Below are 14,813 nucleotides of genomic sequence, written 5' to 3'. Positions count from 1 at the left end.
ATAGCACACAGAGCAAAGGCAGCATCAGCCTACACTTTGTCCACCGCGTTGTCAGTCATTTCTCAATAGCGGTGTTATTGGCCTTTTGTCTGATGTAAGCAACAATGTTGGGCACCTCTGGGTTAAAATACCCCAAAAGATTTTTTTCTGTAGAGAGCTGGATCCCCCTCCATTAGACTAAAGAAAAAGAAATCTTATTTCTTCAACAGGGACAATTTATTTTGGCTGTAAAAAGCTGAACTGGGACTTTCATTTTTCTCTCTCTCCTTGTCACATATATAAACCTCAATCTTGGACCAATATAAACACTCTAGCACCTTAATATTACTTAACCCCTGTTTTATTCTCTAAGTGGATATATGTGGCTAATTGTTTACAATGGATATAAGTGCTTCACATTTGAAGACAACCTTTGCATAATTTACTTAATTGTTGTACAAATTGTTAAAAAAAATAAATAGATCACAAAAATCACCTTTTGAGCATACAAATACATGATTAACTGGGGACTAAAATAATTCTTCAGTGTTTTCCCACTTCTCACATTCTCTCTAAGACCAATACAGGTAACATCATGCCACAAAATATTCCTCTAAACTGAAAAACAAACAAACAAACAAACAAAAAACCCTCAAACTGTCCTTTGAATAACTTTTTTTCTATTTTGTTCACTTTCTGAAATACTCTTTTAGCTTCACAGGACTTGCAATCCTTTCAAGGAATTTCACGTTTTCATAACTCCTTCACTAGAAGGGAGCTCAGTAGCAGGTTCAGGAGCTCAGCATTCTGGAACCACCTCAAAGAGCTGGTGGCCTAATTAAAATAAATAAATAAATAATAATAATAATAAAAGGATAACAGACTGCAGAGAAGGTATTCATCCCAGACAAAGTAGTTCACACGTGTTGTTCCCGTGTCTGAATTTCATTGACCTACCTGCCCCAATCATTTTATCTCACCCTCTTCTATTTCTTGCAAACACGCAGAAGAGGCCATCATAAAACATCACAGGTGTGTGTTTAGCACAGCTCTGCACCTCCATCTGCAAGGTGATAAAGAGATCACCTTGACTTCAACAACTTGGTGAAGAAGTTGTGAAGACAGACCTTAAACATGCTGCTAGATAAAACAATGTTGCTTTCAGAAAGGACAGTCTCCATTTACAAATCTTGGCAAAAATAAGTTCAGGTTAGTTTTAGATACAAGATTCATGCCCTAAGTCTGCTGTCAAATTAATGTCATACTAAATGTATGACTAAATGTACATACTAACATTTTATAAAAAGTCGAGCATCTGATTAACAACAGGTAGAACTCATACCTCAATAGGACTACACCTGCAGTTCTTGAAACTAGAACTTCGGTTACATTTTCATTAAGAACTGAACTAGAACAAAACTGATGCACATGAAATGCATGTGCAGTTGACACCTTCACCTGCACAGCCTGAGGACAGATCAGCCCTTCCAAACCCCCAGAGCTCTGCAATACAGATGAGACACCTAAGCACTTACGTTAATAAATAATAGGGTTGGACACCAGGCTATAAACACCAAATAAAGCTCTCCCTTTGATCTTTATAAAATATATAATGAAATCTCCCACAACTGAGTGACAAAAATATTACAAAACTGAACTTCAAAGATAGACCTTTTCTCCAATTATCAAAAACATTAACTTATGTTTCCCTTTGAGCTAGACTTTGCTACTTTTATGCAGGATGAGAAGCTCTACTGTGTGTTCACAGTCCCATTGCCTTGTTACATTAATTGCTGAGCTAAATTTACATTTAGCAAATCTCACACTTTCTTGAAAAATAGAAAATGACAGGGACTTAGCAACAGAGGTAATATAAACTGAGTATCAGAAAATCTACTCTGTAATTGCAGCTTGCAGTTCCTCGGCTACGTCAATGATGAATATTTTTAAAGTCTTCAGATATTTATTAGTTTTCACAAATGATAACTGCTGTAATATTTTGTGTTCCAACACATAGAAAAAATGTTGGAGATAACATCTAGAGACCCGTCTTCACTTTAGTATTTATTAACTAATGTGCAGTATTCATAGTTATATGCAAATACATGTGATATTAGTCCAACATGCAGATGACAGAGGCAGGTGCTTAGAAAGGTGCATTCACGCATCTTGAGTCACTCTGATCCACTAGTAGATGATGATCTGTCAATGCATTATGCCTTCATTTTGTGGAAGATAGGAGAACATTTAAATAGTTCAATTTGCTCTATGTTAACCTGGTCAGTGTTTCAGCCATCTCTCTTAGAATTTGTTGCATCGGAGAAATCCTTCTGTACGGTTTCCTGTTTTAACACATGTAAATGCAAACACAGTTGTTCTGTTCTTCAGTGATTCTTCTGGCTTTTCTGTTCTGCCTTAAGCTCTTTTGTATTACATCTGGACCCCAGTGCTGTTAACATCTCTACTGTCGTCAGGTTGGCTCCTTTCATTATCAATCGCTCTCCATCAGCTGTAAAGGAAAGAAATTTCAAGAACTCAAAGTCTAAGCCACAATTACTTCAGCGTGCAGTTGTTTTGTATACTTAAGTCCAAATACCCTGTTCATCTTGTCTGATTAGAAGGTAGTCCACTTACCACGAAATCTTATTATGCAACAAACAAATATATTGAACTGCACTGAATGAGCATGTAATCTTTATTTCTGCACTGCATTATTCAAAAATAAACATTTTTCTAGATGTATCTATAGTAAGAACATATATTTCCTAAGAATGCCTCACATTATATCCTCAAAGTTATCTAACAGAAGGTACTATTGGGCATAATTTCCACACATGGCTCAGCATTTTAGCAGCATGTTGTAATGGTCCATTTAACTTACTTCTTTAGCCCAAACAGTGAATTGTGTTACGCAATCTGGCAGTTATAACATCAGAAAGTACAGAGCACTAGGATTTCTAAAATTCTGAGAACAAACAAACAAACATCACTTTAAAACATGGAGGGAGCATTAGAAACTAAGGGCAGTACCTAAGTTAATTTTTAATTTTTACAAGATTTGCAGATATAAAAGATGTATCCAAACCTATATAATGCAATACCATGCAGGGCATCCAAGTTCCAATAACAGTTGCCAACTGCAAGGGCTGCAAACCTCACTTGGAAAAAATCGGCTCTTAGAAACTGAAGAGTTCAGAGCTCTTGGCATTAGTGAAATATGTTGTTTTTGTTTTACACTAGAAAACATGAAGCGTTACTGCTTAAGTCTTAATACATCGCAGTTAGAGTCATGGATGGAAAAGGCAGAGGCATGGGGGAGGGAGAAACAACTGTTGTCAACACTAAAATAATTTGGCTCTCCTCAGCAAAGTGAAGTACATTCAGCACTTGTGGCATTTCTAGTGACTCACTAAATATATGAGAGCTTAAAGAAAAGTGGGTAACAGGAAAAAGTAATAATGAAAACTTTAATGGGCTACATGCCATATTGAGCCATTACAGCACAGCAGGAAAGAAGATACAGACAGAGAAAAGGACAAAAGCAGATTACAGCCATCTGTCCATAGCCTTGAATCTGGGCTGCTTCCAGAACTGAGGAAATTTCCACCATCATCCCTTCCTCCTCACTGTACTCTCAAAGCAGACCGAGAAATTCGTTGTACTCCAGTTGACCTCATTTTGCAAGGCCACCTGCACACGTATGGTCCAGTATGAGCAGTTCTTTCAAGCTACATAGCAAGTTACTCAGTTGTGTAAGCAGCTGAAAGTATTAAACTTCTCTGTTCTCTAGATAAGGATGCCTCTACCACAGATAACAAGAAAATTACAAAGTGAACAGATTCTTACATCAAAACAAAGCTACACTTCCTTCTCTAGAATTCTGTTTGACTGTGTGATCCCACAAGTATGTTACTGCAAAAGTAGACTCAACTCTACCAGATCTAACTTGTACAAAGACATATATTCATGTTTCTATATATTTCAAACTGTCAGTGACTCCCTCTTCCTTTTTTCCTCCCTGCTGCAGAACATTTAGGTGCGGACCAGAACCAAAAAAAGAAACCACAGCAAAAAGTATCATAAAGGAGACAGTAACACTGCAAAAACACAAACTTGTAAGGTTTTTTTTTGTAAAGACTAAAAAAGAACTTCTTACCAAACATAACATCCACAAGTGGTTCAGACCCATCGTGTCTCACATCTGCAGTCACTTCGCAGTTCCTGTTAGTGGCTTGTATTTTTTTACGGCTTATACATTCAAGAAATTTTCTGAAAATATATTTAAAGATGTATTGAGTACACTGTAGATAGAAATTACAGTAAATACATGGAAGAGATTTCAAAAACTGATTTGAACAGCTTGACATGGCAGGGTGACAAAAGCGTAAACATAATGGAATTTGTATTGTATAGTTTCAGGTGTACTTTTTATGAGGAAATCACTTGTAAAAATCCAAATGGATATTCCATATATACTAATATGTAGAAAGAACTTCACAGAACTTAAATGCATTTCTCCCAGCTGGGTTAATAATAGCAACACAGGAGTCAGCAAAGTAATTTCCATTTTTGTGTATAAACCGCTTGCTTGCCAATGTTTCCTTGTTTGGGTTTGAGGCAGTATTTATTTATATAATGTTACCTTCAGTAGATTTGTCAAATGCGTGACATCGGCTTGACGTTCTGGCGGCTTATACGCTAAGTTGTGTTAACAGGGTATTTTAAAAGTTGACGTGTCAGGAAACCCAACACAAAATGACACTTTACAGTTGTGTGGCGCGGAAGCTGTATCACGGCACAACCACAATTACTACGAGTTCTCCAACAGTCAGTTACCAGGGCACAGCGGGAGCTGTTGCCTCTCTCTCCCATTATCAGTAGGAGGACTAGGAACCGCTGTCTGTCCTCCACAGGCTCAACAACAGGCGCTGTGTGGTAAAGCTAAATGCACGTGCGTTCACACGGGAGCGTACACCCCTGGTAAACGCAAGTCTTCAAAGTTATTTCAATTAACGTGGGGTTAACTGAAATGACCCCACGGTCGTGGCGTCCCCTCCTCCCCCCCGGCTCCTGAGAGCAGGCCCAGGCCGCCCCGCCGGGCGCAGGCCCGAGGCCCAGGACACACCAACGCCGCCAGGGGGCCGGGGCCGCCGCAGCCCCCCGGCGCCCCTCACCTGGTGCTCTCCACGTTGGACTCGAAGGGGCAGAAGCGGACCACGATGCTCTTCACCGGCCGCAGCACTACGTTAATCTTGGCCGCCATGTTCTCGCTGCCCCCTCCACTACAACTCCCAGCAGCCCCTTCGCAGAGGCGGGCAACGGAGGCGGGCGGGCCGTCTGCCGCAGAGCCGCCTGGGAAATGTAGTCCGCGGGGCGCTGAGGCGACTTCCCCGGCGGGTGTCCCTACGAGCGTAATTTAATGATCTGGGGCTCTTCAGGCTGCGCGTGTGTATAGTTAAAGGAGAGAGGCCAACCGACTGTTCTTTCTGCTGTGTAATACCCTAAATGCCTGTTTAGGCATGGATTTAGGTATCCAAACCTAAACAGCACAAACACCTCCTAGGCTGTGAAGGTTCGCTCGAGCAGAAACCATTGCAGTCACTACTGCCGCGAGGCTTTGTACCGACCTGCTCCTAAACACTGTCTGATTTTAGATGGGCCAACAGCAGCCGTCAGCCCTACTGCTTGGGGATTGCACCTTGATTCTGATTTGCACTTGTTCTGATAATATTCCGTGTTAGGAACTTCTTCATTGGAGTAGTTATCTTAATATATTATAGGTGTAACTGTGATCCTCCAATGATACTAAAAAAGAGGGGAAAAAAGTATATGGAAAGAGGTAATATTTCTGTTAGTCCAATAGGCAAAGTTAGAGAAAAAAGGCAAGCTTTTGACATAACATTGACATAAAGGATCTGCTCAGGGCCCCAGTACCACATAAAATTGCATACCATAAGCAGCGGTTATGGAATAAAACTTTCAGGGAAGCTATCGTATTTTATCCAGAAATTCAAGAAGTAAGGTTGCTTGGGAAGTCTGTATTTGCTTATTTATTTTAATTTTACTTTTACTTCTATCGCTATTAAGTGACAGATTTTGATGTCATTCAGAAGTACTGTAGTGTATTCAATGTGATTGAGTAAATGAGGATAATGAGGATAAAGATAACGGGTAGGCAATATGACCAAGGACAAATTAGAGGAAGTATTTTGGAATATATCAAGCAGAAGAGATGCTTGTTGTGTCGGAAGTGAATACATTTCTTTCCAATGGGTTAGATACCCAGTCTTTAAACAAAGGTTTTAGATATTCGTGCGGTTGGTGTAAGCTGTATGTTTTCCACTAGATGGCAGAAACCTCCTTGATAAATTGTTGCAACGGTCTCATTACTGTGTTCTGCTCAATGCTATTGAGATCTTATCAAGGATTAGGGATAGAATGGAATAAACCTAGTAGTAATGGCATTTGAACACGTTGTGAATTTTTATTTTAATATTCAAGACAGACCTATGTTTCCAATCTACAGGTAATGCATTGAATATCTAGTGTCCTTTGTAAAGGGTAACCTATTCTTAGAAGCTTATCTTTGTTTATTGGAAGTCCTCTGTGTTCTCTTTAAATTACACAGTTATTGAGAAAAATCATTCTCTTCACTGAGATTTAGCCAATAGAAATTAAATAGTAAAACTAAACTCAGAGGAGTCAATATAGTTTTAATGTTTTTATTCTCTCTCTTTCTCTCTCATTTTTTTAATCATAGTCTTTCAATTATAGGAAAACAATACAATTCCTTGAAATGTCTTTTGAAATAATTCTCTATAACCAATATATGGCTGATGTAAATAGATTTTTTTCCTGAGGAAGATATAAAGGAACAGATCCAGGACCAGGTAAATGGAATACTTTTTACTTAGGAGGTAAAAGTAACTTACAAAATGTCAATATATCTTGCTTTATCATAACACAAAGAACTTGATCTACTCCATTTAAAATCTGTAGCAAAATTTCCATCAGCTTCTGTGACAGCACTGAAGGAATAGAATCAGCAAAGGACTGAAGAAGAAGGAATGATCGCTGATTTTTCTAAGGGCTCTACTCAACACACTGTTGGTACTGTGACACTTAAAGACTTCAAAATAGCATGGCAAAAATATTTAATATCTCCTCCTATTGTGTTCTGATAGTAATTTCATGTAGAATGTGTAATTTATGCTGCACAGATAAATGAGGAAAAAAAATGTCGTTTTCCTTACCAGGAATTTATTGTCAGCAGTAAATAATACATCTTTCCTATTAAGCAATCTGTTTAGGGTAACCAAAAACCATTTCTGCCTTTTAAAACTAATTTCTAATTTATTTATTTATTTATTTATTTTTAAGATAGAGATTTGCAGTAACATGAAAAAACAGATATATGTGAGCAAAAAGGCTCTATGCTATTTTCAAAGAATAGAATGTCTCAGTGAACGGAAACCAAGGGACTGTGTATCATTCTTTACATGTTGACAGGCAAGTTTTTCTCTGCACACACTCTAGATGCAATAATTTTAGCTTATGATAATTCTGGTGAAAGAGTGCTAACTTTTACAGTAAATAAATTAGATAGATAGCCAGCAAGGTGACACAGCTATTAAAAAGAACAGCATTTCTTCATCTGCCTTTAAGCCCAGGCAGTAGTTAACCCCAGAATGTTCGACTACTCTCAGTTTATAACACAGTAATTCCAGCTGACCTCTGAAGCACAACATTTAAATGCCTTTTCTGAAAAACTGATGATTTGTCCATGAGGGACCTTGAATCAGTCCCTCCAACTCAAGCAAGTAATCTGGGAACAGTCAAGTATCTGCATTTGGGACTGTTCTCCAGGGACGTCCTTTTGAAGCTGAATGATTCATGAGTGTTATACCTGGTGATAATTATACATATTCCCAAAGCATAGTAACATGAAGAGGCATAAAAAATACAATATTATAATAGAAATACTTTTAATATTCCTTTCACCAGGCCAATCTTTTTTATTATAAACTTTGCCTCATCCCAAGTCTACAGATTTTCATGTCATTAGTTTCACTGAAGTGTAGTCATGAGCCTGTAGATGATTTATATCTAGGCACCATACATAGCAAGGAAAAAATGCAGCCACCTTTTACACTTTAATTATGAAGATGGGTAGAAAAAGACTATCATATTAATTATAGCCAGTCAATTTTCATCTTTTCTCATTAATCCTCGAGGTTCTCCTAGATCCAGGGAGGATTCTTTTCTTTACTTATCACATTCCTCTTCTGTAATGCTTTATGACTGTAGAAAGGCCTACATTTCAGAGGTCTTAGGAGTCTGATATCTCCATAGTTTAGGCATGTCTGGTTTTAGCATCCTGACTAAGGCTTTTGATAGCTCTGAATGAACTGAAGTTCATTTCTTCCCTTTAAATTTGCCGATCTTTCAGTTTCTTCTTCCAAAACATTGCATGATAGAAGGCTCTCAAGGCTTCTTTTCAGGTGTGGTATTGTACCTCCATGCACTTACTTGGTTCTGCAGTTCATTATCTGTGCTTGTCCTCAGCTGATTCCTTACTCTGAATGTTCATCCTTTTTTCTTTTGTCCGAGTCTTGTCACAAATAGTGATAGGTGCAGCATTTAGCAACCAAAATTTCCTGTCCACACATCCAGCTGTAACACTGTGTAGTCTAGGAATAAAATGTAACGCTCCCTTCAGGGAGGTAGCCACTGCTAAGAAGAGAGGCAACACAAGTCCAGCAGCCTGCCTGTTTTGCACTGAGGTAATACTCCCAGGCAGCCACCCAGAAGAGGCTTTTTGGGGAAGACAATGCACTGCATCTGACAGTAAGAATGAGTTTTTTTTTTTTCCAGAAAAAGAAAAACATTCCAATGGGAGTGATGTCATGACACATATCCTTCTAAGAGCTATGGACAGAGAAGGTGAAGATTACAGAGGGCTTGTAGGAAGTCGCTACAAAATACTAGTGCCATGCTGAAGGACATGCTGGGATGAATCCTCTACCATACTGGAGCAGCACTGCTTATTGTGCTGAGTCATAAAAATATAAACCAGTCTGTGTTTTTGTATTGTTTTGTTTCTTCCTTTGAACTGGATATTCTTACACCATACGTCAGTTACTGAATTTTTAGAATGTTTCCCCAAAGAAGAGTTCGTAAAGATCCTTTAAGCCTCTTAAAATCATAGAATTTAAACATATTTTTATGCTAATAGTAGTATGGAATTTGTGTACCATTAATAAACCAACTAACAATCGAATGCTGTTAATGTGGTTTTCAGAAATAAAATTAAACTCAATCAACAAAACTGCTGCCTTAAACAAGCTTGGTTTACAGTTCATTCTGAAATAGTAACTGCATATCAGTTAAGAAAAGCTTTTACGGGAGTGAATAAACAGATTCCCTGGTTGCTCTTTACTTCTCTGCAAACATGTATTTCTGTTGCCTGAGGTTGCCAATTGCCAGCAGAAATGTTTGCTAAAATAACATGCAGTATTTAACTGGCTAAGAACATACTGTGCCAGTCCCTGGCTTTTGTAACTTGATGATTTCTTGATGATAATAACTACATCTTCACGTGAGGTAGAACAAAAGCTTCACTTCATCTGTTTTTCTTCTCTGTGTAACAAATACCTCACCGAATACATGCAGCTATCATTTGGATTTTTATGCGGATTTAAAATATGCATTTGCTTCCAGCGAGTAAAGCTCATTATCATAATAGCACGAGGCACAAAGATGAGCTGAAATGAGAGGCAGCCACCTAAGGTTAGCACCTTAAGGTCTGTAATCCCTGCATGAAGCTCCAGGTAGATTAAATATGTATATTTGGGCTGTAAAGGTCCTTACACATGGTGACCCCCAGGTACCTTCCTGTTTGTCAGTCCTAACTTTAACAGAAACTTTGTCATAATTTAAGAGGGAATACATTTCCAGAACCACCCTAACAGCATGAATTCAAAGCAGTTGCATTGAATTTCGATCTATATTTTCAAAGGCTTCCCGAAGGTTTGTCTGTGCTCGGGATAACTTGTTACAAATTTTGAGGAGCTCAGCAGCATATTGACATTTGCACTACTCTTTTAAGGGTATGCTTCAGTGTTGTGAATATTGTAAGCAAAGCAGTTTGTTTTCACTGTCTTCTGCTAAGAATAGCCATGCCTGCAGATTGATGTCCTAGGGTATTTGTATTGTCAGCAAACTATACCAATATCACTCAAACGAACGTGGTAACTAGCCAGGACAGTCTCTCTATACACATTAATTCTTTCTCTGGCAGGAACTTTCACCTGGTATTCTATAAGTTTATTTATGCATCAGTTCTTACCTCTCTTTTGATAGACTTCAGGAAGGTATCTAGACATTACCCACATGTAAATCATAGATTACAGTATAGAATACCTCCCTAACACAGAAGTTGAAACATTAAGTGCCTAGTTAGCAGACATAAAGGAACATGGTATCAAAATAGAGGATTTTTATCTAACCATTTTCTGTAACTAGTTTCATTTCATTACCTATTAATTAGCATAAGGAATCTCAGGAGAGTCACTCTAGGGAATTCTTTTCACCTATGTGACTAGAAGACCATGTTTCTTTGAACTTGAAAACATATCAACACCATAGTGATATGGTACTAAATTTAGTACTGTAATTCCAATACGAAGCTAGTTTGCATTTTTGAGAGGCCATGTTAAAAATATTCTGTATTATAAATCTAAATATGCCAATTTTCTGAATGAACATCCTTCACATGGAGCTCTCATTCTGTTTGCAATTTTATGCTCACATAAGAAGAAAATAAAACAAACCCCCTAGCAACTGGATTGCGAATATGTTGGTCTGGCATTGTACTAGAATAACAGACGTGTGTGTGGTTAAAAACATGCGTAGCACAGGAAGAGTATGATTCAGTTGGCTTCACACAAGAATTTCAGATGCAGTGCAGTCAATGATATGCACAGACACTGCAGCAATTAGTAGAATACAGATCTAAGCCATTTCAAAGTATTTGTCAGGTATCTCCTTAAGTGATTATAATAATAGTGTAATAATTACATTATTCTGTACTAATTAAAATAAGCACATCAGAAGTTAGAAGAGAACAAACAGGATAATGCAGGAGTTGTTATAGATACAGAAACTACATTATATAAACAATAGGCAGCAGTTGACAATTTAGATAGGTATTCCCAGGGAAATGATACTGAAGAAATGAAATTAGGAATATGGAATGCCATATAAATAGCAAAATTGTTTAATTTTATTTAAGCCTATTTTGCCAGTTAATAAAGGAATGTAGCAAGTATAATTTCTTAAAGTAGTGGTTTTCAACCTGTGGACCCTTAGTGACCTATGGACTATTTGTTGTGGGCTTGCGAAAAATTATTTTAAAAGGAAAATTCTAACAGTTGGTGGACTTGCAGACAGGATCCAGGAGTCTCCATCTCCACTTGAAAATTATGAGGACCCATAGGTCAAAAAAGATCACACCATTGTGTAAGTTGTTACCATTCAACTCTGATGATATGAGATAGCAGAGCATTGGTTACTAGGCTACTTCTAAATGACCAATTTTTTTCAGACAAATATTTTTATTTTTATTTTTTTAATATCCAAGATTCTTCTCTCTGTCACCCAAAACAGAAGAAATCATTGTAATTTCACTCAGTCTGAATTACTGACAGTGCACGCACATTTCATCCCCCTTTAACTACATTATCCAAGTTAAACATCTCAGGGCCCTTAGGATAACCTATTCTGTTGTTACCTTCATTCACCTTCTTGTGTGAAGTACATGCATATTAAAGAGGCAATGCGTCAGCCATTCAAGCAAACATTCAAAGGACGACCACTTCAAAATAAAGACAGGGAAGAAGGCACAAGCTACCCTTGCAAAATCCCTCTCATCATGATTATTGGGTTTGTTGGCAATACAGTGTTCATTCAGAGCCCACTCCCATGCTACAAGCACAAGGCAGGTTTGTCTATGCAGATGCAAACTAATAAGGTAATAACTGTCCAGACTAATAAGAACGGTGCTCCTGCCTTGCCTGATCGGAGGTGAGCACGACACTGGAGAACAGCAGTAGTGCACAGCAAAGAAGAAACTGCCTGTGGGGGTCTCACGAAATACATTTACAGCAGCAGACAGCTCCTGTGATGAGCCAGAGGTCTCCAACACCCTACCCTGTGCTGCCTTTTGTGTGGTATTCAGGTAAATATAATTAAGCAGAGATAATCAACTCAGAGGAATAATTGCATCTCCCAGCCCCATACAAATATATATATATATAATATATTCCAGTTATTGATTTGGGCTATTTGGTAGTGACATATTTAAGTTTTAAATCCTCTGTGCTGCTCATTGTCTTAATAAGCTTTTTCTGCCTCTCCCTCTCCTGGGGCTTTCAGGACATAGTCAATACCTATAAACTCTACAGCTGTGACAGGAAGTTTCATCTCATTAAAGTGCTTCGTGAGTGGAGATTTCTTTATTCCCTCTTGTGATTTGTGTTCACAGTTTCTGACCTTTAATATCGGTGTTGTCTCACCAATACATTGGGTGCCCCTGGGGAGTGTGATCACAAATGTCACCTGACGTACTGGGGGATTTATACTTTATGTTATGTACTTTCCTTATCTGATATCAAAGTATTCTCAGCTGTTTATACTCTCACTGCAATAGCTCAAGTAAAACCTTTCTTCGAGAAGATCAAGTTCTGGGGAAATTCCTTTTATTGCTTTCTGATATTGTTTCTCTACCATATTTTTTCACCATAGATATGTCAATAATGCATTTTTTTTTTCCTCTTTAATGATACAGTTCCTCAGTAAAGACCATTTATCTCCAGGAATGTCATAGTTGTCATTTTTTTTTCCATTGCTCTTATCATACCTGTGGTTCTGACTGTGTCGTGTTGCCTAGGTTTCACAAAACTGGGTTATGACTCATCCTCTTTCTCCCTCTCAGAGCACCTCCAAAGGGCTTAAAGGGGTCACAAAATAAAAATACAAGTGAAGGAGCAGCTACTCAGCTTCCGAACACTACAATACTTCCAAGAGCCCACGTACTTCAAAGTGACGGGGGTTGTGGACATGAGACTGAGATGCAGTCGGCTGCCGGGGCATCCCAGTGCTCCTTTGTGAGGCAGCAGTGCTGGTATCAGCAGTCTCTCCAGCATCTCTCCAGCATCTCCTGCCTCCAGGTGCTCATCCAAGCCATGGGCCCTGTGTTAGCTCGGCCTCTCGGTTGCAGGCCTAGCACAACACAGCACACTCGAACACCTTGGGAGCTGCATGTGGCTGAGGAGACCCAAGGCTGCCACCCACCATCTAACAGCAGGCAGAAGTTTCCAGAGTTGCTGTAAGTTCTTTCAGCTATTAGTTACAAATATTTGTCATTCCCTACATCTAAAGAAATGAGGCAGCTGCCTTCTCATCCTAGAAATATGGGGAGGGCAAGCTGAAGGAGGTAACCATGCTGAAAGGAGTTTCACAAAGATGAATTGGTCCAGAAAGAAGCTGTATTCAAATAAATGCTACCCTAAACCATTTTCCATTCTCTGTGTTGCTCAAATTTCATTTTACAGAGAGAAATAGCTGAGCAGGGTTCTGATTCCTCATCAGAAGCTTGCCGAAGCCACCAACAACTTAAAACTGCTAATTTCTGAGTGACATTGCGTACTCCTGCAGGCCATAAAATAGCTCTTTCTATCAACTTGAGATTTAAATATATGCGCAACTGGCTCCACATTGCCTGAGAATGATGAAATTGTAGGAGCAAAAATGAGGAAGCTCTCTGAAGAGAAGTGCCATGGGAATGGCAAAGTAGTTTATGTTTCCATTAGGAAAAGTAGTCAAATGTGAAGCAGTTTTAGCTTGCCTTTGTATGCGCAATTTTCTTTAGGATTCACCCAGCACAATCATACGTATGAAAATACATCACATTTAGATGAAATACCACAGTGATATTAATCCCATTGTTCACTATCGATACATTAAAGAGATTGCTCTGCCCCTCTGGGAGCCTGATGTGATCCGTGCAGCGCTGCTCAGCCACTCCTTGAAACCTCAGCTGGAAAGGCTGATGGTTATTTTGCCTTGTTCTACCTTCACAGAGTGTAAGTGTTCCAAAGAAACACCAGAGGTACTGAGCTGAAAGATATATTTTTTCCAGATGACAGCTGGTAAAGAAATGTCTCAATCAAATAGGTACACTTTAAAGTTTTTAAGTACTGTATCAATTACAGAATCAAAGTAAATAAATAAGTTGCTTGGAAACTGCTGATTAATGGTAAAGGGTATTACTGGCACAAAAAAAGAGAAACAAGAGAGAAACTGCCAACTTCATTACTGAGTTGTGATCTAGAAACTACTGAAGTCGGGAAACCCAGAATGATAGAGTGGGAACCAAAAAAGCCCCCTAATCAGCCAATACCTTGTTACATGATTTTCAGTGGTTTCATAATGAAAGATAACTTAGAAATACATCAGGCTGGTGGTTCCTTGAAAATGCATCAGGTTGCCATGGGCACCTACCTGTATATTTTGCCAGGCTTCGTGTAGAAGGAGATAATGTTTCCCATTGCCATTTCACTGCAGCAGGGATCAAGGCTTAGGCTGGCATAAACTAATTGAGAAAAAGAGTTCTGTGACAAAATGCAGTCCTTCCTGAGGTGATCCACGGGGCAGTGACTCCGTAGGTGAGTCTTAGGCTTCTAACTAGTACCAAGTTAGTACAAATTCCTTTAAAAAATGCTACATGCCAAATAAATGATGACTGTGTCTAATTGTGCCAACATTATGTGGAG

The 14,813-nt window shown here is 38.7% G+C and overlaps 1 protein-coding gene across 1 annotated transcript; it reads right to left on the bottom strand.

The window, feature by feature from the left end:
- Nucleotides 1–324: 324 nt before the first annotated feature.
- Nucleotides 325–5,310, bottom strand: MRPL53 (mitochondrial ribosomal protein L53). The gene is made up of 3 exons (XM_035318976.1): nucleotides 5,154–5,310; nucleotides 4,136–4,248; nucleotides 325–2,488 (listed from the first exon to the last, which is right to left on the bottom strand). The coding sequence occupies exons 1-3, from the start codon at nucleotides 5,240–5,242 to the stop codon at nucleotides 2,364–2,366; spliced, it is 327 nt and encodes a 108-aa protein (XP_035174867.1). The 5' UTR covers nucleotides 5,243–5,310; the 3' UTR covers nucleotides 325–2,363.
- Nucleotides 5,311–14,813: the final 9,503 nt, after the last annotated feature.

Source organism: Oxyura jamaicensis, chromosome 2, assembly GCF_011077185.1.
Source record: "Oxyura jamaicensis isolate SHBP4307 breed ruddy duck chromosome 2, BPBGC_Ojam_1.0, whole genome shotgun sequence".
In the NCBI taxonomy this organism is placed as follows: domain Eukaryota; kingdom Metazoa; phylum Chordata; class Aves; order Anseriformes; family Anatidae; genus Oxyura; species Oxyura jamaicensis.
This window is presented reverse-complemented; position numbering and strand designations above follow the sequence as displayed.